The sequence below is a fragment of the Pleurodeles waltl genome, chromosome 1_2 (genome assembly GCF_031143425.1).
Source record: "Pleurodeles waltl isolate 20211129_DDA chromosome 1_2, aPleWal1.hap1.20221129, whole genome shotgun sequence".
NCBI classification, from domain to species: Eukaryota; Metazoa; Chordata; class Amphibia; order Caudata; family Salamandridae; genus Pleurodeles; species Pleurodeles waltl.
The window spans coordinates 596,809,448-596,835,557 of NC_090437.1; the positions used below are offsets into that span (position 1 = coordinate 596,809,448).

General features: G+C 47.3%; 1 protein-coding gene across 1 annotated transcript in view; it reads left to right on the forward strand.

Annotated features, from left to right (window-relative positions):
- The window catches only part of NAA15 (N-alpha-acetyltransferase 15, NatA auxiliary subunit), a 761,793-nt gene extending 752,626 nt beyond the window's left edge, over window positions 1-9,167 (forward strand). The window contains exon 20 of the mRNA XM_069242270.1: window positions 7,742-9,167. Within this exon, the coding sequence (XP_069098371.1) occupies window positions 7,742-7,942 (201 nt within the window). The 3' untranslated portion in view covers window positions 7,943-9,167. The remainder of the gene's footprint in view (window positions 1-7,741) is intronic.
- The last annotated feature ends 16,943 nt before the right edge of the window (window positions 9,168-26,110 follow it).

A 26,110-nucleotide genomic window follows, 5' to 3' on the forward strand; every position in this document is an offset into this window, starting at 1 on the left:
AAAGCAGAGACCCTAAATAGCCAGAAAAGGATGTTTGGCTACTTAGGAAGGAGGATAGGCTAGCAACACAGGTAAGAGCCTATCAGAAGGAGTCTCTGACGTCACCTGCTGGCACTGGCCACTCAGAGCAGTCCAGTGTGCCAGCAGCACTTCGGTTTCCAAGATGGCAGAGGTCTGGAGCACACTGGAGGAGCTCTGGGCACCTCCCAGGGGAGGTGCAGGTCAGGAGAGTGGTCACTCCCCCTTCCTTTGTCCAGTTTCGCACCAGAGCAGGGCTGGGGGATCCCTGAACTGGTGTAGACTGGCTTATGCAGAGATGGGCACCATCTGTGCCCATCAAAGCATTTCCAGAGGCTGGGGGAGGCTACTCTTCCCCAGCCCTAACACCTTTTTCCAAAGGGAGAGGGTGTAACACCCTCTCTCTGAGGAAGTCCTTTGTTCTGCCTTCCTGGGCCAAGCCTGGCTGGACCCCAGGAGGCCAGAAAGCTGTCTGAGGGGTTGGCAGCAGCTGCAGTGAAACCTCGGGAAAGGTAGTTTGGCAGTACCCGGGTCTGTGCTAGAGACTCGGGGATCATGGAATTGTCTCCCCAATGCCAGAATGGCATTGGGATGACAATTCCATGATCTTAGACATGTTACATGGCCATGTTGGGAGTTGCCCTTGTGACGCTATACATAGGTAGTGACCTATGTGTAGTGCACGCGTGTAATGGTGTCCGGCACTCACAAAGTCCGGGGAATTTGCCCTGAACAATGTTCAACAGTGCACACTAAGTAACTTAGCACCCAACCTTTACCAGGTAAAGGTTAGACATATAGGTGACTTATAAGTTACTTAAGTGCAGTGGTAAATGGCTGTGAAATAACGTGGACGTTATTTCACTCAGGCTGCAGTGGCAGGCCTGTGTAAGAATTGTCAGAGCTCCCTATGGGTGGCAAAAGAAATGCTGCAGCCCATAGGGATCTCCTGGAACCCCAATACCCTGGGTACCTCAGTACCATACACTAGGGAATTATAAGGGTGTTCCAGTATGTCAATATGAATTGGTGAAATTGGTCACTAGCCTGTTAGTGACAATTTGGAAAGCAAAGAGAGCATAACCACTGAGGTTCTGGTTAGCAGAGCCTCAGTGAGACAGTTAGTCATCACACAGGGAACACATACAGGGTACACTTATGAGCACTGGGGCCCTGGCTGGCAGGGTCCCAGTGACACATACAATTAAAACAACATATATACAGTGAAATATGGGGGTAACATGCCAGGCAAGATGGTACTTTCCTACAATCAGCAGTCTCTTTCGTCTCTTTCAAGGCCTCGGAAGGGGTGCGGTACCACGCCAGCCACAAGTTAGCCTCCGCCCTCCGGTTTCCCAGCATCCCGTGCAAGGATGAGGTTGTGGTACCATCAGACCAAGGGGGTCTAGCCCGAGCCTGCCTAGTGTGGCTCTGAAAGACCATGTCTCTCCAGCTTCAGTTTTATCTCCCTCACTGACAATCCATCTCATCGGACAAATGGGGATTGCAGATCATACAGGCGAGATATTCCCTCCCCTTCCAGTCTTTCCCTCCGGTAAAAGAACAGCTGATGGGACATCATTTGTTTTTTCTCCGTGAGGAAGTTACAGCTCTTTGCCAAGGAAGCCATAGAAAGGGTCCCAATGTCAGAAGTAGGCAGTGGTTGTTATTCCTACTACTTTTTGATTCTCAAAAAGAACCTTTGCCCTATTCTGGATTTAAGGGACGTCAAGCTCTTCCTCAAATAGGAGAAATTCAAGATGCTCACTCTTGTTCAGGTCTTGTCTGCCCTCGACCAAGAAGACTGGATGGTAGCATTGGACTTGCAGGATGCATATTTTAACATCCCTATCTTGCCTGCCCACAGGCGTTACTTGCGGTTCAAGGTGGACCACAAGCACTTTGTTTACCGTGCTCCCTTTCGGTCTCACCAGTGCCCTTTGGGTGTTCACGAAAGAGATGGCGGTGGTGGCAGCTCATCTGTGCAAGTTAGGGATTTCAGTCTTCCCCTACCTAGACGATTGGCTGTTAAAGGCTCTGACGCCCCAGGCTCTCGTCACCCACCTCCAGACGGCGAACCTCTTGCACTCGCTGGGGTTCACCATAAACGTGCCAAAGTCGCACCTGACTCCCTGTCAAAAGCTCACTTTCATTGGGGCCGTTCTGGACACAGTGCAGTATTGGGCCTATGCTCCTGAGCAGCGAGTCCAGGATATCCAGGTTATGATAACAATGTTTCGCCTCTATCCTTGATTTCGATGAGACAGACTCTGAGCTTGTTGGGGCTCATGGCTTCCTGCAGCCTATTAGTCAAACATACCAGATGGCATATGAGGGCTCTGCAATGGAACTTGAAATTCCAATGGGCACAGCATCAGGGAAATTTTACCGACATGGTTAAGATCTCAGAGGGAACTTAAAGGGATCTGCAGTGGTGGTTAGTGAACAGCGATTGGGTTAAAGACAGACTCCTCCCCCTTCCCCAACCAGATCTCACAGTAGTGACAGATGCGTCACTTCTAGAATGGGGTGCCCATCTGGGAGAGGTGGAGATCAGGGGGTCTCTGGCATCCAGTGGAATCTGGGCTCCATATCAACTTGTTGGAGCTTCAGGCGATCCAGCTAGCATTAAAGGTATTTCTTCCTGTTGTGAAAGGGAAGGTAGTGCAGGTTTTCACTGACAACACTACTGCAGTGTGGTACTGCAACAAGGAGGACGGTGTGGGGTCAAGAGGCTCTACATCTCTGGTCATCACTGGAACATCAGCGCATAACCCTGGTGGTCCAACACCTGGCAGGTTCTCTGAACGCCAGGGTGGACGAACTCAGCCAACGAATGTTAGCGGATCATGAATGGTGTCCCCATTCGGAGGTGACGCAAGACTCTTTCAGCAGTGGGGAGAGCCTTGGTTAGATCTGTTTGCCTCCGAAGAAAACGCACAATGTCAGCAGTATTGTGCGCTGGAGTTTCCAAGGTGGCTATCGCTAGGCGACGCTTTTCGTTGTGAGTGACGCTCAGGCCTCTTGTATGCCTTTCCGCCCATACCACTTCTGCCCAGAGTTCTCAAGAAAATCAAGAACGACCAGGCCCAAGTAACCCTAGTGGCTCCGGATTGGGCACGAAGAGTCTGGTATCCAGAGCTTCTCAAAATGAGCATCAGTCTTCCAATCCGGTTGCCTCTTCGGGAGCATCTTCTGTCGCAGCAGCAGGGGAAGGTTCTCCGCTTGAACCTGTCAACTCTGCGGCTTCATGCATGGAGATTAAGCGGCGACAGTTGATGGGTTATGACCTCCCTCATGATGTCTGTGATGTTATTCTGGCAGCCAGGCGTCCCTCTTCTAAGTCGATTTACGCCTGCCATTGGAAACGTTTTGTTTCATATTGTACAGAGAGATCTATTGATCCTCTTTCTTCTTCTTTCTAATATCCTTCTGTTCATTCTGTCACTCGCCAAACAGGGGGCCAAATGTAGCAAAGGGTTTTACCCATTCTGTGTCTATGGGAAAATGTGTTCGTACATATGGCCCAGGGTTCCTCCTTAGAGACTCTTAAGGGCTATCATTCTGCCATATCAGCTTTTCTTCGTTTGCCTGATCAACAGTCTTTCAGTCTCCTATTTTACAGAGCTTCTTAAAAGGGCTTGTACATATGTTCCCACTTAAGCCTTTTGTTCTGCTCCAATGGGACCTTATTCTAGTGCTCACTTTTCTAATGTGTGCTGCTTTTGGGCCTTTACATAACTGTCCTCTCTTGCTGCTCACTATCAAACAACTTTCTTAGTGGCGATCACATCTTCCAGGAGAGTGAGTGAGATGCAGGCTTTATCATCGAAACCGCCGTATCTCACGATATATCCTGATCACGTAGTCCTCAGAACTTGTGCCTCTTCCCTCCCCAAGGTGATGACCCCTTTCTGTCTGGGTCAAAGTTTTACCCTACCCACCTGCTTTGCTCCACTGCATCCCTCTAAAGAAGAGGAGCGTCTCCATTGGCTGGACCCAATAAGAGCATTATCGTTCTACCTTGAGCGCACAAAAGACTTCCGGATGGACGACCAACTCTGTGTTACGTTGGTGCAAAGAAGGGACGGGCAGTCCAGAAACGTACCATTTCGCCCAGGGTTGTTCTCTGTATTAAACTTTTCTACGCTTTGGCTAAGAAGCAGCCTCCTAAGGGCTTGAGAGCTCACTCTACTAGAGGGAAGGCTGCTTCCACGGCGTTAGCTTGAGGCATACAGATGCTGGATATCTGCCAGGTGGCAACGTGTGCTTCCTTGCACACGTTTGCAAGACACTACTGCCTAAATAGCCAGGTTAGAAGAAAGGGGCATTTTGCTCGACTTCCTTGTGTGAAGTATATCTTGGCAACCCACCACCAATAGTTATAGCTTGGGTATCTATTCTAAGGTTAGGAATCTGCAGTTAGAAGTCTCTATCAGATGAACAAGTACTTACCTTCCGTAACAAATTATCTGGTAGAGACTCTATCTAGCTGCACATTCCTTACACCCACCCAGGTCTCCACGCTCTGGGTTATTCAGATTTGTACCCTTTCTCCAGGGCATGACTTTTTGTTCAGATAATCAGAAAAACAGAGCTAAAAGTTAGTTCTTCCATGACTCTGCGCTTCTGGCATAGGAAGTTGTGAAAAAGAACTGACGTACACGTGCCGGGGTGGTGCTTATATTGAAGACCGTGATGTCACAGACGACTCCAACAACGGACGCTGATCCGAATGACGCCACCTGACGGCGCGTGCAGGGTACTGCTCAGCAGAAAAATTCCAGATTCGAAGCTGACGCCATGCAATTCTAAGGTAAGGAATCTGCAACTAGACAGTCTTTACCAGATAATTGGTTACCGAAGGTAAATAACTTTTTCGCCTAGGGCAGTGGTTCCCAACCTTTTGACTTCTGTGGATCCCCACCTTTATCCTTACTAGAACCGGGGGACGCCCACTGAATCAGTATTGGAATCCAGGGACCCCCTTTAAGTCATTACTTGAAGCCGGGGACCCAGGCCTATTCATTATTGATGATTTGAACCGCAAAACAATAAACAAAAATACAGAAATAAGCATTCCATCAAACACACACACAAATGATAAACAATTTTATTTTATTTGCATATTATTATTATTATTATTAATTAATAGGAAGGTTGGAGTTTTTCTAAATTCAATTGCAGCCACACATCCTCCATAGTATATTCTGTTTGATGCACCTGCACTACTCTGAATCAATTTGAGGATACTAATTTAAATTTTAGCCTCTAATTTAAAATTCCTTGACATTTACATCATGTATTAAAAGTTTCAGTTGTAAATTTAGCAACTTTATATACACTTTATTAATCTGTCATATTATTAAATTTTCTAAGCAGTCATGGGACCGCCAGAGGAGGCTTCGCAGAACCTTAGGGGTCCCTGGACCACAGGTTGGGAACCACTGGTCTAGGTTATCGAAATGGTGCCAGAGTAGAATCTAACCTCGCCCTGAGGAGAGAGAGAGAGAGAGAGAGAGAGGCAATGAGTGAAATGAGGGAGGAGCAGTGCTCTGTTCATGTTAGTTGCTCACGTTCGGTTCTACTTGCTGCAAAATTGCTTTCCTACAGTTCCTTTTTTGTACATTTTATTGCAGCCCCGGGCAGAAATGGGAGTGTTGTATTCCTTCATTTTAGTCCTTCATACGTCTTTAGAGAGACTGCAGTATGTAGGGCAGACGATAATTTTCATAGCAACATTGCATTTTCCTCATCTTAAAGGGTGGAGGCATCATACACTACTGTTACCCAAAAAAAAAAAGCCTCGGAACATAATAGACATAGGCACACAGTGATTCTTAGGAGGATGGAAATTAAATTAGGAAAATAATACAATTTTTGGTCCAGCGCCAATAAATTTAAATAAAAATGCAGTTACACATACTTGTTTTTGGCACTGGTACGCTGCTTTTTGTAAATAGACAAGTAAAATATACCATTTAGTGCTATGAGCAGAACTATGCGAAATTTTAACAATGCTGTTAAAAGACGGAACCAAAATATTTTTGGTGATCACATATTTTAGATGTGTGTGTAGATCTCTTAGGCCCAACAGAATTGCTACTGACTCTCTTAAATAAATAACCAAACGAGTGCATTGCAAGGAGGCTAGGTGGGGTGTAAAGAACTATTCACTCAATCACCGCACGAATAGTGGATGGTCACTAATTAAGTGAAATTATCTGTGCTGCTTCATGCGCAACAGAAGTGATGCTTCACCAGTGCTTGCCAATTGGGAGGCATCTAAGTAGAGTGACGCTCAAATGGTAATCTGTGGGCGTGCTACAAGCTCATTATTGAAAGCAAGTCTAACAAGGAAGAGCTCATGCTCTCAGTATCAACCAAAAATTGTGGCGGTGACCATGACACCTGCTATTTACTTTTTTATATTAATATGACCCCAGAGTGGGATAAGGCACAGGGGTCAATACATTTATTTATTTGGGGCTGTCTGCGTGCCTGGCTCCTCTCCCTCCCACACCCCTGCCCTGAGATAATTTCGGACCCACGGACTCCATCTCCTGGGACCAACAGTTTAAAATTCGAAACCAATGTTTCTCTGAGGCTGCGGGTACCCCATCCCCCAAGGGTTTCTATTTAACAGGGGAGAGTTAGGTCCTTGGAAGCCCACCTGCTCCGACCCGGCAGGAGCTGCAAGAATGCTGCTGCCGGGTGGAGCAGACATTTACTTCCCTGCATGCGCACTTGTGGGCAGGGAATCTTTAATTGCTGTAGCTCGGCAGAAGCAATGATAAACAACTGCTCCCACCAGCCTGGAGCAATGCCGGCTCCCAGAGCATCCAGTGCCAAGGGCCCCCACGGCCCCAAAAGGAGTGCCTGCTTAGTGCACCTGATGGGTACCTGGGGGATAGGATCCCCGGGCCCCGTACAGACTCGGGGAGATGTCAGGAGAGGGGTGCTGAGCGCCCCTGCTCCAATATTTAGTAGAAAAAGAAATTGCTAGCGCCACCGGCACCTGTCATGGGTACTGGCTCTCTCCTCGGTCCCCATGAAAGTCTATATAGATAAGAAGTGTGCAGTAGGAACTTTCCATTAGAGGAATAAGTTTCTTGCTTGTAACTTTTTTTTGCTGGATACTAGATCTTCCTGCAGATTCCAAATAGTCCTCCCATCTCCCTCTTCTAAGCAGGTTATTTCTTTTTTTTCTGTTTTTCCTGAGTTTGGTGTTTCTGTCTTTTTGTCTTGGCCTCTGTGGAAGTGGGTACAGTAATATCACAATTCTAGTAATGTGTTTATGGCTCTGCTACACCAAGTACTGCACAGATCCCTAGTAGATCTGCACCACAAGAGACCGCCTTGATTAACACCTAGCATAGAAGGTTGAATTGCTGAACATTTTCTGGAGATGATGAATGTGTTGGAAGGTAGCGCTCATCAATACATTGGTAACCACTATTTTTTGTTCTTTTAATCCAGTCTTTAATCTTAATATAGGCTAGACTTTGGCTGTTAGAAAAACAAATACAATATTTACTTGACAATTATCTCTGTAGCATTCTTGTTTTCAGTTTTATATTCATCCTTCAGAGGAAATTTAAACAGTTGCCGTTTAATCTTGACATGAGGGGTACTTGTAATTTTTCCTGTTAAAATAAAATGATTTTGAAAAAACTGGAATTCTAATTTTCCTTTTTATCTCTTTCCTAATGTATATACTTAGACGTGTACAGAAGTATTGGAAGCCTTGCGTGATGGTAGCCTTGGAGATTGTAAAGAAGTTCCTGAAGCATACAGAGTGCAGTGTCACAAGCTTTACCCGTATGCCTTGGCTTTTATGCCACCTGGATATGAAGAGGACATGAATATCACAGTTAATGGAGATAGTTCTGCAGAACCAGAGGAACTGGCCAACGAAATGTGAACAAACTCAATCTGTGGATGCAAAGACATTGGACCATATCAGATATACAATATTTTTGTCACGCACCTGCTGTGTTGCTCTTGTATCTTTGCGGAGAATGAAAGGAGTAAAAGAATTGTTGCCTTTGAATAGTGTTTTACTTTTTTATCCTGCTGACAAAATATATATATATAAAATAGCTAACCTATTACAGGATATGGGTGGTTCAGGTTCTTAAAAAAATGAAGCTGCTAAAATAAATAAAAAAATCGTTAACCTATAAGTACTTATCCATGTTTTTAAACTAATTTATATGAAAGCTGGAGGATGTTTGGGCTTATGGAGCAGGTGTGTGGCAGAAATATTACTTTCAACTTGTCTTTTGAGATTACTGCTATCTCAGACAGCATAATGCTGTTTGGCACTGGATTATTTCACTGAGCACAAAGTTATTGGGCTGTAGCATCTGGCTGATATTGATACGGCGTATGACTGACCATAGGAATTTCCCAATGTGAATCAATGGGCAGAGAGATCGTTCACAGATGCTTGACATAAAGGTTGGAGCATACACCATAGACCCAAAACCAGAGTTGTTTATAACGTAGGCTGTTGAACAAACTTACTGTTGCATCCTTGAAAATTCACTGGACACGATGAGTTTGGTGTTCTTGCACAGCAGTTTTCACCGGGAGGAACCAGTTTGAAACTTGAAATAAACCAGCACTGCTGTTCTTTGATTTGAATCTCAGTGTTGCTTCGCCAAACTTGTCAAAACTGTATTGCAAGAACGAAAAGAAATCATGCACTATGGACTGGCATCAACTTATCTGAGAGCATGTTTTTCACTTTATTGTGAAAGTAGACAGATAAAATACTGTTTCACGGTGTGGAATTACCAAGAGCATATTTCCTGGCTACCCTTTTTTGACTGATCAAGAGACTAGCAGTTAAAAAAAAAACCTCAGCAGGCCTTGTTCACATTATGCAGAAAACTGTACTGCAGTTAAGATACCTCTGGATTTTTCCACAGTGTCACAGGTTTGTAATACTTGAAGCCCTGTTTCTAAGGATATATTTCTGGCTTAGTTGTTTCAGTCAAGACCCCACGACTTTGTAACATTAAGGGGCTCAAGATTTTTTTTCAACAGACCCACTTCTTATTTCTGCAGTTACAATTGTAATATCCTTTTTGTTGTCAAACATAAGGTACCAAATATGATGCAATAAAAGGTTTTGAAAAATCTGTTTTTCTGTTTACCAACACAGACATTTCCTGCAGTTTTATCATTCATTGGTGGTTATATGCTCTAAAACACACGAAAAAGATCTTCTATGGAAGCTTATGACTGTACTGTTTGTCAACTGGTTTCCATCTGTTATTTGTAGCACAAGTATCCTGTAATGTGCTGTTCAAGCAATGTGTTCCACGGTGAATATTCTGTCTTAGATCTTGAAACTGGTGTAGTTTTGTTCCCACCAGTGCACTTGTCAAATGAAGAAGCAGGAACGCCATTCTTGATACATAAGGACTACCAACAGGTAAAGGCACTTCTGATGGATAGTTCTAACTACAGATTCTTCTCCTTGTGATAGTCTCCAGGTGTCAGACTGGATCCTATCTTTGGAGCAGTTCTCCTAAGCACCAGCATGTGGCATCTTGCACATACGAGCCACCCATTTGAACTGAGTACTTTTTTTTCTGTTCCTTCAAGACGCAGATCCGGAGCTTATCCTTGGCCATTTTGACTAACCTCCGAGCGAAATTCCCCCTTGCCGGTCTTGCTGACAATTCCCATCGGAGTGAATTCCAACTCTGTTCCAGACGAATCTTGATTTTTACAGGTCTTTCAGTGATACTGCAGCCAGTAGAAGCTTTCAGCGAGGCTTTGCTGCATGCATTTGGCACTTTATCAATTCATTCTTGTGCGTTATCGGGCCCCAAGGATCCACGTGGGCCTCCAGTCAGACTTCCACCAACCGGTCCACCTGTGATACTGCATCTCTTGGACTCATTGTAGGTTCATCTCCGACCCCGGTGCTGGCTCTGGTTCCTGCACATCCCCTGTGCATTGACATTGTATTTGGATGCACTATGAGACTACGAGCTGAATCCACCACTATCTCAACTGTAAAGTAGCGCCAAATGCCGAACAGCATATGCAGCCACTTGGCAGTCCTTCATACTCTGATACCTTGCTCTTACCACATGGTAGGCCCCAGACCTTAACCTTTTTTGGCACAGATTCAGGCAATGGCAACTATGATGGTGGAGACTAATATGTTTCCCCAATACAATGAAGAAAGCTGGTATGAAGAGCTTCAGGATGCCAGTGGGCTTAACATATCATCTGACACTGGACTTCTCGCCCCGTCCGCTCAGCCCCCCCAAAAGACCTGTCACAAATGAAAGCTCCTCTTTCACTGTTGCAATGTGAGCAGCAGCAGAAGTATTGAATTCAATACAGAAATTAAAACAGATGTCCTAAGGGGCATCTTCCAATCTTGCCAGGTTACTACAGAGCCTTTATTGCCATTCACTGGAGCTCTTACAAGAAACACTCTTTTGGGCACCTGAACTAAACAGTTCAGGGCTGCCCATTAATAAGCATGCCGCTTGTTGCCTTTGAATTGCTCCTGGTGACCTTCCCTATCTACAGGCATCCACCAGCAGAGTCAACCCCAATGCCTTTCCTACTACTCTGCCAGACCGTGAGTTAGGGTGAATTTAGACATTTGGCAAGCAGATTTTCTCTTACACAAGCCTTGCTTTGAGGTCGATGATCGCTAGCTGCTTCCTCAGCCGTTATTCCTATGCCCTTTAGACACAGTGGCTCATATTTTACTGGCTTTTTCTGACTGTTCTGGACTTCTCTTACCTAGGCTATTCAGGATGGTTATGATCTGGTAAATTTCGTAATTAGATTCAGTATGGACGTGACACTGTGGGATGCACCAATGTTCTCTTCAGCGCCATGCCTCAGTGAAATGTTGTCTTTCCGAAGATCTTCAAACATCGTTAAGGTGCATGCCATTTGACAATTCTCACCTTTTCGACGACGAAGTAGACTCTGCCTTGAAACAATTCAAGGAGAGCAGAGCCACAGCGTGTTCGTTGGGCCTTTCTAGTCTCACAAGGCAACTCCATACACAATCCTGACCTCTCCATGGTTACAGTAGACTCCTTCTCAAGTCCAGCAGGCCTTTCAGCCCTTTTGAGGCAAATAGCACGGTTCTTAGAGATAACCGGGACAATGTTCAGCTTAGTCGCCGACCATCCGGCAACTATGAAACTGATTTCATTTGTCCTTGCCGTTATACAGCCTCCTTGTCAGAGGTAGGATCTGATCATTTCTCCAGGGGTGGCCAGCGATCACAACAGAAAAGTGGGTTCTTAAAATTGTATGTCGGGCTATGCCTGCCCATTCCTTTCTGCCCTGCCACAACGTTCACCACCCTAAGGGCAACTGGAGGAGGACCATCTGTCCCTCTGACAGCAGTAGTTGCAGGTGCTTTTGACCAACGGGCCATGTAGAGGGTTCCAGCATCAGGAGTGGGAACTGGGTGTTTTGTTACTTCTGCTACTTTTTTGTGCCGTAGGAAGTCTGAGAGCTTTGTCCTATATTAGATTTTCACCCTGTTAATGCCATCCTATGAGAGGACAAATTAAAGATGCTTGCGCTAGCCTAGTTCCTGTCTGGCCTAGACCCTGGAAACTGGAAGCTGTCAGAACTCCTTATTTTCACATCCCCATCTTGTAGGCCCAGGGGGTACCTGCTGTTTACGGTGGGCCTGGAGCATTTTCATTTTGCAGCGCTCCTTAGGCCTCACCAGTGCCCCTGATTTTCACCATAGTAATGGAGGTTATTGCAGATAATCTTTGGACATCAGGAGTACCAGTCTACACTTACCTCTACAACTGGCTGTTAAAGGCGGGCATGCCCCATGCAGTTGTCATCCACTTTCACACACCAGTGAACCTCCTCACATCATTGAGGTTCACGATCAGCATTCCAAAATCCCATCACCACATTTGCAAAGATTTCCGTTCGTTTGAGCTATTCTGGATACCATACGGTTTCATGCCTTTCTCCCAGAACATTCGGACTAGGATCCTGATGTTTCAGTTTTTGTTTTGAGTTCCTGTTGATGACTCTGAGGCTGCTGGGATTGACTGCCTCCTGCTGGTGACACATGCTAGATGGCACATACAAGTTCTATAGTGGAACCTGAAATTCTGCTGGGCACAGCATTTGGGAAATCTGTCGGATCGTATCCAGTGTTCGTAGGAGACTGCAAATTATCTGTCCTGGTGATTGCTGGAGCCCAGTTGAGTCAGTGGAAGGCCCCTCTCCTTACCCTACCCAGAGATGACTGGTGTCACAGACTCAGCACTGCTGGGTTAGGGAGGCTTCCGGGGATAGGTAAAGATAAGATCTCTCTGGCAGAGTTTCAATTCAACATCAATCTATATTAGTTGAGGTTGATTTTCTTGGCATTAAGGGCCTTCCTACCATCAAAGAAAATGCAGGCGCTCCCAGACAACACCGCCCTGTGGTACTTCAACAAAGAGTATAGGGTGGGGGATCCTTGGTCTTGTGTCAAAAGCCCTGAATGTCTGAAAGTGGCTGGATCACCATGGGATTTTTCTGGTTATTAACCATCTGGTGGGATCTTTAAATGCCAGAGCTAACAAGCTCAGTGGCAGTCTCTTAGTGGGTCACGAATGGTAGTTGCATTTGAAGGTGACTCTTTGCACGTTTTTCTTGTGCAAATAAGTGCTCAGTGCTAGAGGACCTTTAGGTACAAGTCCGTTTACAGACCCAGTATCCTGGAAGTTATTGCTATATCATCTTTCTCAATATCAGAAAACTGCAGTTAGAAGTATCCATCCGAAGAAAAAGAGGTTACTTACGGTAACTGTCTTTCTGGTCGATACTCTTGCCTAACCTCAGATTCCTCACTGACCCTCCATGTTCTGTGCACTGGGCTATTTAGTAACTAAAAAGTCCCAATCTAGAGTTTTGCCCACTGATCATAACAGTCTGCCAATGGGCTCAGCGCCTGAGTGTGCGTCAGCCTAAAAAGCAACTGACGTCTGCACTAATAAGCTGCTACCAGTGCCAGAGTGGAATAATGTTGGCGCACAGCTACACTGAGCCACCTGGAGGGCCGCAGAACTCTAAAAGATTTTGGATAGAGTCTGGGAAATATCACAAGGCGAGGAATCTACAGCTGAATAGAATATCCACCAATAATTGATTTGAAAGTAAGTAACTTGTTTTTCTAAACTTTGACCCGGTATGTATCCATTTAAGCTGCATTTAAGATTACCCTAAAATGTTCCATTCAGCTTTTGAGCTAACCGCAGCACCCACAGCAAAGAAATGAATCCTCTGTTGTACTTACAGTATACTCACCAGGTAGAGTTTTCACTAGCCAAATATATCGTTTCTTGTATGCTTATTTTAAACTCATTTTAGAAAAAGATTCGAAACAGGAAACCTAACCCTGCCCAAAGCAGAAAAGAAAAATATTTAATGGAAATCCCTGACAATTGTCTTTTGCAGACTAAGACCCGTGAAGTCCATCAAACTAAACCATACTATCAAACGTGATTTGATGTACTGTTTGTAAATAAGGCTATTTGAAAATCAAAATTGTACAGTAAATACCTCAAAAACTAAGCTGCTCTTGCGAATCAAAGAGTAATTAGATTTGCAGCAAAGGCCCTTGAATTATAAAATTAGTCACAATTAATTAAAATTGGTCATGCTTAGGAATATGGCCCCTGCAGATTTAGAACAGGCTGTACTGTGATAAAGAAGGTGCCATTGTGTATAAATATTATTTTTCAAATGAATACTTTCCCTCTGCAATTTAGTCTGACATATCTTCCTTCACTCCCTTTGTTACTGCAATTTCCTCGCACGTTTACTTACTGCCCATTCAGAGAAGCAATTATTTCTCATCCACCATAGATAGATCTAGGAAAATGGCTCCTTGTTGCAGTTACCCCCCCATATGTTTGCCTGATATTGATGCTCACTTGACTGAGAAGTGTGCTGGGATCCTGCTAACCAGGCCCCAGCACCAGTGTTCTTTCACTAAAACATTTATCATTGTTTCCACAATTGGCACACCCCTGGCACACAGATAAGGCCCTTGTAAAAGGTACCAGTGGTACCAAGGGACCTGTGACCAGGGAAGGTCCCTAAGGGCTGCAGCATGTTTTGTGCCACCCTAAAGAACCCCTCACCTAAAACATGCACACTGCCATTGCAGATTGTGTGTGTTGGTGGGGAGAAAAAGGCAAAGTCAACATGGCATCCCCCTCGGGATGCCATGCACACAAAATACTGCCTGTGGCATAGGTAAGCCATCCCTCTAGCAGGCCTTAAAGCCCTAAGGCAAGTTGCACTATACCACAGGTGAGGGCATAGCTGCATGAGCAATATGCCCCTACAGTGTCTAAGTCCATTCTCGGACATTGTAAATACAGTGTGGCCATATTAAGTAAATGGTCTGGGAGTTTGTCAAAACGAACTCCACAGCTCCATAATGACTACACTGAATACTGGGAAGTTTGGTATCAAACTTCTCAGAATAATAAACCCACACTATAAGGAAATGCCTCCTTGGCATGGTTAATCCCTGACTTTCTGCCTTTTGTTGATGCCATTTATGATTGAAAGTGTGATGGGACCCTGTAAACCAGGCCCCATCAACAGTGTGCTTTCCCTAAACTGTACCTTTGTTCTCACAACTGGCACAGCCCTAGCACCCAGATAAGTCCTTGTAAATGATACCCCTGGTACCAAGGGCCCTGATGCCAGGGAAGGTCACTAAGGGCTGAAGCATGTCTTATGCCACCCTGGGGGACCCCTCACTTAGCACATGTACACTGCCTCACAGCTTGTGTGTGCTGGTGGGGAGAATATGACTAAGGCGACATGGCACTCCCCTTAGAGTGCCATGCCCACCTCACACTGCCTATAGCACAGGTGAGTCTCCCCTCTAACAGGCCTTACAACCCTGAGGCAGGGTGCACTATACCACAGGTGAGGGCATGTGTACTATGCCCCTACAGTGTCTAAGCAAAACCTTAGCCATAAAGGGTATATGGTCTTGGAGTTTGTCAAACACGAACTCCACAGTTCCATAATGGCTACACTGAAATCTGGGAAGTTTGGTATCAAACGTCTCAGCACAATAAATGCACACTGATGTCAGTGTGAAATTTATTGTAAAATACACCCAGAGTGCATCTTAGAGATGCCCCCTGAATACCAGTCCAACTCCTAGTGCTGGCAGACCAGTTTCTACTAGCCTGCCACAACCAGACGAGTTGCTGACCACATGGGGAGAGTGCCTTTGTCACTCTGTGGCCAGGAACAAAGCCTGTACTGGGTGGAGGTGTTTCTCAACCCCCCCCTGCAGGAACTGTAACACCTGGCAGTGAGCCCCAAAGGCTCATGCCTTTTGTTACAGCACCCCTGGGCATCCCAACTAGTGGAGATGGCCGCCCCTCCTGTCACTGCCCCCACTTTTCGCGGCAACGCTGGAGGAGATAATGAGAAAACCAAGGAGGAATCACCCACCAGTCAGGACTGCCCCTAGGGTGCCCTGAGCTGAGGTGACCCCTGCCTTTAGAAATCCTCCATCTTGAGATTGGAGGATTCCCCCAATAGGATTAGGGATGTGCCCCCTCCCCTCAGGCAGGAGGCACAAAGAGGGTGTAGCCACCCTCCAGGACAGTAGCCATTGGCAACTGCCCTCCTGACCTAAACACACCCCTAAATCTAGTATTTAGGGGCGACCCAAAACCCAGGAAATAAGATTACTGCAACCTACACGAAGGAGGAGGGCTGCTGACCTGAAAGCCCTGAAGGGACGACGGAGACAACTGACTTGGCCCCAGCCCTACTGGCCTGTCTCCAGACTCCAAGAACCTGCACAGCAACGCATCCGACAGGGACCAGTGACCTCTGAAGACTCAGAGGACTGCCCTGAACCCGAAGGACCAAGAAACTCCCGAGAACAGCGGCACTGTTCAACAACTGTAACATCTTTGCAACAAAGAAGCAACTTTTAAAGAACTCAATCTTCCCGCCGGAAGCGTGAGACTTCACACTCTGCACCCGACCCCCCTGGCTCGAGCTCCAGAGAACAAACACTGCAGAGAGGACTCCCAGGTGACTGAGACATGTGGAGTAACCTGAGACGACCCCCCTGCACCCCCTCAGCGATGCCTGCAGATAGGATCAAGAGGCTCCCTTTGACCGCAACTGCCTTGAACAAAGAACCCAACGCCTGGACCAAGCACTGCACCCGCAGTCCCCAGGACCGAGAGGAACCAAACTCCAGTGCAGGAGTGACCATCAGGTGACCCTCTGCCAAGCCCAGTCAGTGGTTGGCCCGAGAAGCCCCCCTGTGCCCTGCCTGCATCACTAGAGTGACCCCGGGTCTCTCCATTTGATTTCTACAGAAAACCCGATGCCAACTAAGCACACTGCATCTGCCGCCTCTGTGCCGCAGAGGATGTGTTTTGTGTGCCTGTTCCTCCCCCCCTCCACCCCACCCCACAGTGCTCAACAAAAACCCCCTGGTCTGCCCTCTGAATACGCTGGTACTTACCAGTTGGCAGACTGGAACCGGAGCACCCCTGTTCGCCGTAGGTGCCTATGTGTTTTAGGCCCTCCTTTGTCTTCTGCACCAGACTGGCTCTGTGTTGCTGGTGTGGTGACTTTGTGGTTGCCTTGAACCCCCAACGGTGGGCTTCCTATGCCCAGGAAACTGAACTTGTAAGTGCTTTACTTACCTCCCCCAGGAACTATTGATTTTTGCACTGTGTCCACTTTTAAAATAGCTTATTGCCATTTTAACTTATACTGTGTATGTTACTGCTCTAATTCAAAGTTCCTTACTTACCTGTGTGGAGTACCTTACATTTTATTCATTTACTTCAAATCTTGAATCTTGTGGTTCTAAAATAAATTAAGAAAATATATTTTTCAATATAAAAACCTATTGGCCTGGAGTTAAGTCTTTGAGTGTGTGTTCCTCATTTATTGCCTGTGTGTGTACAACAAATGCTTAACACTACCCTCTGATAAGCCTAGTGCTCGACCACACTACCACAGAATAGTGCATTAGAATTATCTAATTTTGCCACTATAAAACCTCTAAGGGGAACCCTTGGACTCTGTGCACACTATCTCTCACTTTGAGATAATATATACAGAGCCAACTTCCTACACACACTGATGCCAGTGCTGGATTTATTACAAAATGCACACAGAGGGCATCTTAGAGATGCCCCCTGTATTTTACCCAATCCTTCAGTGCAGGACTGACCGGTCTGTGCTAGCCTGCCGCTGAGGGACGAGTTTCTGACCTCCTGGGGTGAGAGCCTTTGTGCTCTCTGAGGCCAGAAACAAAGCCTGCACTGGGTGGAAGTGCTTCACACCTCCCCTTGCAGGAACTGTAACACCTAGCAGTGACCCCCTCCTTAGAAAATCCTCCATCTTGGTTTGGAGGATTTAGCCCAATTTGGGATAGGGATGTGCCGCCCTCCACAAATGAAGGAGGCTCAAGTCGGTGTAGCCACCCTCATGGATAGTAGCGATTGGCTAATGCCCTTTAGCCCTAACACACCCCTAAATTCTATATTTGGGGGTGACCCTGAACCCAGGAAATCAGATTCCTGACGACCTGAACAAGGACTGCTGACCTGAAAATCCCGCAGAGAAGGAGACAACAAATGCTTTGGTCCCAGCCCTACCGGCCTGTCTCCAGATTAAAATGAACCTACAACAGCGAAGCATCCAGCGGGACCAGTGACCTCTGCTGACTCAGAGGACTGCCCTGCAAACCCAAAGGACCAAGAAACTCCCATGGACAGCGGCTCTGTCCAAAGCAACAAGAAGAAACGGTCTTTAAAGGGACTCCCACCTCACTCCTGAAGTGTGAGTCCCCAACACTGTGCACCCGATGCCCCCGGCCCTTGTCCAGAGAAACCAACACTGCAGTGAGGACTTCCAGGCGACTCCCACGGCATGTTCACCCTGAAACGACTTCCCTGCAACGCCTGCAGAGAGAATCCAGAGGATCCCCCTGACCATGACTGCCCAGTAACAAAGAACCCGATGCCTGGAAGAAGCACTGCACCTGCACCCCCCAGGCCCGAGAGGAACCATCTGCCGGTGCAGGGATGACCATCAGACGGCCCTCATCTTTGCCCAGTCGGTGGCTGGCCTGAGAAAACCCCCCTGTGCCCTGCCTGCATCGCCAGAGTTACCCCTGGGTCCCTCCATTGATTTCAACATAAAACCGGACACCTTCTTTGCACACTGCACCCACCCGCCCTTGTGCCACCGAGGGTGTATTTTGTGTGCCTGTTTGTGACCCCCACTCCCCCTCCCCCGTGCTCTACAAAACCCCCATGGTCTGCTCCCCGAGGACACGGGTACTTACCTGCTAACAGACTGGAACCGGAGCACCCCTAGTCTTCATAGGCGCCTATGTTATTTGGGCCCCACTTTGACCTCTGTACCTGACCGACCCTGTGTTGCTGGTGCTGGGTGTTAGGGGCTGACTTGAACCCGCAACTGTGGACTGCCTATTCCCCAGAGAATGAACTTTTAAGTGCTTTACTTACCTGTCAAACTGACCTTTACTTACCTCACCCAGGAACTGTTGAATTTTGCAATGTCCACTTTTAAAATAGCTTATTGCCATTTTATGCCAAACTTTGTACATTACTATTTTCATTCAAAGTTCTATATTTACCTATGCCAAGCACCTTACAATGTATGTACTTACTTGAATTCTGAATCTTGTGGTTCTGAAATAAATTAAGAAAATAACTTTTCTATATAAAAACCTACTGGCCTGGAGTCAAGTCTTTTAGTGTGTGTTCTCATTTATTGCCTGTGTGTGTACATCAAATGCTTAACACTACCCTCTGATCAACCTCAAAGGGGAACCCTTGGACTCTGTACCCACTATCTCACTTTGAGATAATATATACAGAGCCATCTTCCTACATTGGTAGATCAGCGGTGGGATCTTAGACGTTGCATTTGCTGGACTGCTCAGCCAATACCCGATCACACAACAAAATTCCAAAAATTGTCATTAGAAACTGATTTTTGACTATTTTTCTACATTTTTCAAAGTCTTGCTAGGGCCTTATGTACGTCCTTGTTAGCATTTCTTTTTAAATTTAACAGTTTGTGAAAGTTAGGATTTAAGTACTAGAGTAGTTTTTAGTTTCTTAAAAAGTAATCCCAAGTTTTAGAGTCCTAATGAGTCACACAGATTAGATGGCGATGGAACTCAACCTCACCCCTTACGTGCATCTAATGACGTCAGAGCCAAGGTCTCTCTGTAAGATGATAGATATTGGGTCCAACCCTACCAAGGTCAAGCTCCAGGAGCACTTGGAAGAGTTTACAAGGGACCACTCCTCTGAGATGGAGCCTCCCTCAGATGGGGAAATTAGTCAACAGGAGGATGAACTCCTGTCCTAATTAGGGAGGACAGGGCTCCTAGAGCCCTGTTCCTACAAATCATAGTCAGAGCGCCTGGTTCATCCACAGGGGAGTCCAGTACCCCTGTAAGCATTGAGGGCAGTCTCAATGAAGAGGACATCCTTCTAGCAAGGATGGCCAAGAGATTAGCTTTGGAGAAGCAGCTCTTAGCTATGGAAAGGGAAAGAAAAGAAATGGGTTTAACACCCATAAATGGTGGCAGCAATTTAAATAGGGTCAGAGAGAATACTGACATCCTAAAAATCCCCAAAGGGATTGTAACTAAATATGAAGAAGGTGATGACATCACCAAATGGTTCACAGCTTTTGAGAGAGCTTGTGCAACCAGAAAAGTAAGCAGGTCTCACTGGGTAGCTCTCCTTTGGGAAATGTTCCCTGGAAAGTGTAGGGATAGACTCCTCACACTCTCTGGTGAGGATGCAGAATCCTATAACCTCATGAAGGCTTCCTTGATTGAGGGCTTTGGATTCTCAACTGAGTATAGAATTAGGTTCGGGGGGGCTCACAAAACCTCGAGCCAGTCCTGGGTTGATTTTGTTGACTACTCAGTGAAAACACTGGATGTTTGGGTAACTGGAAATGAGGTGGATGACTATGATGGGCTTTATAATTTGTTTATGAAAGAACACATCTTAAGTAACTGCTTCAATGAAAAGTTGCATCAATATCTGGTAGACCTCGGTCCAATTTCTCCCCGAGAATTGGGAAAGAGGGCAGACCACTGGGTCAAGACTAGGGTAGCCTAAACTTCCACTGGGTGTGGCCAGAAGAAAGGGGTTGCAAAGCCTCCCCAGGAGAAAGTGGGTGACACTAGAATTTAAAAAGGAGTACTCTGTAGGCCCCCAAAGACCAGTCTAGGTGGGTGAGCGGGCTCCAAGACATAACCGAAAACAAGGGTGGGTATCAGGGTTAGAACTAAGATGCCACTAAGGCATGGTGCCACAACTGTAGACAGACCGGGGGCCACACCAAGGACACTTCTTGTCCCAAAAACAAACCCCGTAGGAAAATCCCAGGGGTGAACAGTGTAGCCACTGGGGATGACTCTTCATATGAGGAGGCCCTCATAGCCTTCAACTGGAGAAAGGGCCCAACAGGTGAGTTGGAGATTCCAGAGGGAAGTAGACACTTCGACCACGTGCTGGTGAATGGAATCCCATCCACTGCCCTGAGAGACACTTGTGCCAGTCACACTATTGTGTGTGACAGGCTGGTGCTCCCAAACCAGTACATCCAAGGTTAGACTGCCAGGGTAAGGGTTAACCCAGACAAGGTCACTAATAGGGCTGTGGCTTTAGTGCCCTTCGAAGTGGGTGGGACTTTCAGCTGGAGAAGGGTGGTAGTCAGTGCGGACCTCCCCCTTGATTGTCTCCTTGGAAATGACCACCCGAGGTTGGTCAGACCCCAAGAGAGGAACTTGTCCTGTGCCAGTTCCCTTCTAAGGATTCTGGAGGTGCTGTACCCTGCAGTAACTGCCAGTAGGCCCCAGAAGAGAAAACAGTGCAGGAAAGGTGGACAACCTTTAGCCAAGGTTCCAGTAAGCCAGAGAGTGTCTGCTCCAGTAGGTGAGAACTCCCAAAGTGGCACTGGTAAAGTCCAACCTGACCGACAAGAAGTCCTGACTAGTCAGGCAACTGTTAAGCATGAGTGGGTGGCTCCTCAGCTAACAGAAGAAAGAGTGGAAGAAGGCTGTTTACTTCAAGATGTAGCAACCCCCCAATTTTATCACAGCAGACAGGCACCCTGAGCCCAAAGAAGCCTGTAACTTAGCCCCTTCTATAGTTGAAGAGCTGATGGTGTGGTTCTGGGCACTGACAGATGTCAGTGGCCGCTGCTAGGTGTTAGCCTTTATGGCTGCACTGTCCTTGGCATGGTGGCTGACCCATGCCAAAGTTAGGCCCCCCTGACCCTGTTGGTTACTTCTTTGGGTAAAATAGGGGTGACCCTGGCTAAGATAGGATTAGCAGAGGTGGATACCTCTAGCCCCAAGATAAAAATATTGGGTGAAGACACTGAAAATACAGGCAAGTCCATTCAAACTGGGTCCTATCACTGTGGAAGTAGGTCAGTTCCCCAGAGAGAATGACCTGAACAGAAGGATGTAAGGCAGAGTAGGTCCTACAACATACCAGCCTGTTTTCCCTACTCTTTCTCACCTGACAGACTAGCAAGACTTTCCCAGCTTTGGCTGAGTCTCCTGGCCTGTGGGCTGGAGGGGAAGGGATGGTTTGTGTAGGAAAATGGCTCCTTGTTGCAGTTACCCCCACGTTTCGCCTGATATTGATGCTGACTTGACTGAGAAGTGTGCTGGGATCCTGCTAACCAGGCCCCAGCACTAGTGTTCTTTCACTTAAAAATGTACCATTGTTTCCACAGTTGGCACACAGACCAGCCCTTTGTAAAAGGTATGGGTGGTACCAAGGGCCTTGTTACCAGGGAAGGTCCCTAAGGGCTGCAGCATGTATTGTGCCACCCTAAAGAACCCCTCACCTAAAACATGCACAGTGCCATTGCAGATTGTGTGTGTTGGTGGGGAGAAAAAGGCAAAGTCGACATGGCATCTCCCTCGGGATGCCATGCACACAAAATACTGCCTGTGGCATAGGTAAGCCATCCCTCTAGCAGGCCTTAAAGCCATAAGGGAGGGTGCACTATACCACAGGTGAGGGCATAGCTGTATGAGCAATATGCCCCTACAGTCTCTAAGTCCATTCTTTGACATTGTAAGTACAGTGTGGCCATATTAAGTAAATGGTCTGGGAGTTTGTCAAAACGAACTCTACAGCTCCATAATGGCTACACTGAATACTGGGAAGTTTGGTATCAAACTTCTCAGAATAATAAACCCACACCGATGGATGCCAGTGCTGGATTTATTACAAAATGCACACAGAGAGCATCTTAGAGATGCCCCTTGTATTTTACCCAATCCTTCAGTGCAGGACTGACTGGTCTGTACCAGCCTGCCACTGAGGGACAAGTTTCTGACCTCCTGGGGTGAGAGTCTTTGTGCTCTATGATGCCAGAAACAAAGCATGTGCTGGGTGGAGGTGCTTCACACACCCCCACCCCACCCCCCAAACACCCCTGCCTTTGCAGGAACTGTAACATCTAGCAGTGAGCCTTAAAGGATCAGGCTTCATGTTACAATGCCCCAGGGCACTCCAGCTAAGGGAGATGCCTGCCCCCTGGACACATCCCCCACGTTTGGCGGCAAGTCCAGGGAGATAATGAAAAAAACAAGGAGTCACCCCTGTAGGAAGTTGGCTCTTTTTATACTATTTGAAAGTAAGAAATAGTTTGCACAGAGTCCAAGGGTTCCCCTTAGAGGTAAGATAGTGGCAAAAGTAGCTAATTATAATGTCCTATTTTTGTGGTAGTGTGGTTGAGCTGTAGGCTTATCAGAGGGTAGTGTTAAGCATTTGTTGTACACACACAGGCAATAAATGAGGAACACACACTCAAATACTTACTCCAGGCCAATAGGCTTTTATATTGAAAAATATATTTTCTTAGTTTATTTTAAGAACCACAGGTTCAAGATTTACATCAAACACTTTAAATGTAAGGTACTTCACTTCGATACTTTAGGAACTTAAAAACAATATCATGTACAGTCTTTGTTAAAATAAGCTATTTTCAAAGTGGACACAGTGCAAAAATCAACAGTTCCTGGGGGAGGTAAGTAAAGGTTAGATTAGGAGGTAAGTAAAACACTTGCAAGTCTCACTTCTGGGGCATAGGCAGCCCACCGTTGGGGGTTCAAGGCAACCCCAAAGTTACCACACCAGCAGCTCAGGGCCGGTCAGGTGCAGAGGTCAAAGAGGTGCCCAAAACACACAGGTGCCTATGGAGAACAGGGGGTGCTCCGATTCCAGTCATGAAGCAGGTAAGTACCTGCGTCCTTGGGGGCAGACTGGGTTTTTTTTTTGTAGAGCACTGGGGGAAACACAGGTAGGCACACAAAACACACCCTCAGCAGCACAGGGGCGGCAGTGTGCAAAGCAGGCGTCAGGTTTCAGGTAGGAAACAATGGAGGGAACGGGGGGGTCACTCTAGCTGTGCAGGCAGGCACAGGGGGGGCTTCTCGGGACAGTCACCACCTGGGCAAGGTGGAGGGTCACTCCTGCTTGACGTTCGGTTCCCTCAGGTCCTGGGAGCTGCGGGTGCAGTGTTGGTTCCAGTTATTGGGTCCCTTGGTACAGGCAGTTGCGGTCAGGGGGAGCCTCTAGATTCTCTCTGCAGGTGTCGTTGGGGGGGGGGGGGGGGGCACGGGCTCGCAGTCGCCGGGGAGTCCTCCCTGAGGTGTGTGTTCTCTGGATCTCGAGCCGGGGGCGTTGGGTGCTGTGTGAAGTCTCATGCTTCCGGCGGGAAACGTGCAGTCTTTGAAAGTTGCTTCTTTGTTGCAAAGAAGTAGCTGGTTTTGAACAGGGCTTTAGTCCAGGGCAGTCCTCTGAGGCTTCAGAGTTCGCTGGTCCCTGTCAGATGCGTTGCTGGAGCAGGTTTTCAAAGTTTGAGACCAGCCGGTAGGGCTAGGGCCAAAGCAGTTGTTGTCTTCCTCCTCTGCAGGCTTGTAGGTCAGCAGTCCTCCTTGTTTCTTCAGGTTGCAGGAATCTGATTTCCTGGGATCTGGGGAGCCCCTAAATACTGAATTTAGGGGTGAGTTTAGGTCTGGGAGGGCAGTAGCCAATGGCTACTGTCCTTAACGGTGGCTATACCCTCTTTGTGCCTCCTCCCTGTGGGGAGGGGGGCACATCCCTAATCCTATTGGGGGAATCCTCCAAACTCAAGATGGAGGATTTCTCAAGGCAGGGGTCACCTCAGCTCAGGACACCTTAGGGGTTGTCGTGACTGGTGGGTGACTCCTTGTTTTTCCTCATCTCCTCCATCCATGCCTCCAAAAGTGGGGGCAGTGGCCGGAGGGGCAGGCATCTCCACTAGCTGGGATGCCCTGGGGCGCTGTAACAAAAGGGGCGAGCCTTTGAGGCTCACTGCAAGTTGTTACAGTTCCTGCAGGGGGAGGTGAGAAGCACCTCCACCCAGTACAGGCTTTGTTCCTGGCCACAGAGTCCACAAAGGCACTCAACCCATGTGGCCAGAAACCCGTCTGGATGTGGCAGGCTGGCAGAAACTGGTCAGCCTGGTAGTAGTAGTTGGGCTGGTAAACAGGGGGCATCTCTAAGATGCCCTCTGTATGTATTTCTCAATAAATCCCACACTGGCATCAGTGTGGATTTATTGTGCTGAGAAGTTTGATATCAAACTTCCCAGTATTCAGAGTAGTCATTATGGAATTGTGGAGTTTGTGTTTGTCAAACTCCCAGACCATATACTCTTCATGGCTACCCTACACTTACAATGTCTAAGAATTGGCTTAGACACTGTAAGGGCATAGTGCTCATGCAGCTATGCCCTCTCCTGTGGTATAGTGCACCCTGCCTTAGGGCTGTAAGGCCTGCTAGAGGAGTGACTTATCTATGCCACAGGCAGTGGGTTGTGGGCATGGCACTCTGAGGGAAGTGCCATGCTGACTTAGTCTTTTTCTCCCCACCAGCACACACAAGCTGTGAGGCAGTGTGCATGTGGTGAGTGAGGGGTCCTTAGGGTGGCATAATACATGCTGCAGCCCTTCGAGACCTTCCCTGGCCACACGCCCTTGGTTTCAGGGGTACCATTTACAAGGGACTTATCTGTGTGCCAGGGCTATGCTAATTGAGGAGAGAAAAGTACAGTTTTAGGGAAAGAACACTGGTGCTGGGGCCTGGTTAGCATGGTCCCAGCACTCTCTCAATCATAACTAGCGTTAACAAAAAGGCAAAATGTTAGGGGGGTAACCATGCCAACAGTGCCATTTTCCTACAACTGCCCAAAAGGCATGCAGTGTTCATGGACCACAATGCCAGGCTGGTGGAAGAAATGTTTTGCCTAAGGTGTCCAGCCTCGTGGATTCCCTATCCGGTGGGGTGGTAGGGAATGCACTAGGACTCACACAGGAAGTGGAGGCTTGAGCACACAGCTCTCTGAGGTAGCGTGTTGTGTGAGGAAATTGGGGTCCACTGCAGCTGACGATGGGCAATTGTGTTCACAGGAGCGAGCCGCTGAGCAGGGCTTGGATCAGATCCCAAGCAGGACATCTGTAAGGGCTTTCTTAAATGGGAGAAGTAGTTGATGATGGGGTAACTACCAACTGAAGCACCTTTTTCAAGACGTTAGTTTTGACTGCCACTGAGGGTAGTCTAAGGTTCCGGTTTCTCGGCCACCCTTCTCAAAACTATAGTAAATAAGGCAGCCTTGACAGTAGGAGAGACATTGGCAGCATCTGGGGAGGTATCCAGTCCACTGGCGTCTGCCAAATCCTCACACCAGTCCATGTTGAGGTCTAGGGGCTGGTATTCTTTAGGGTCCAGAAGGCCCTTTCAAACTTCCAAGTTCTAGCCCATCAGAATAGGGCTCAGGCTCCAGAGTGGATGACAAGCCTCCAGTCAGCATCCGGCAACACCCCTAGTGGGGCCTCCTCCAAAACCCACATGGCCCAAAAGCACACAAGATGGGACGTGCTGCTCAAATATGAGGTGCATGGCCTCATAAAATGCAAGCACTCTCCCAGGCACAGGCTTAACCGTGGAGCCAAGCC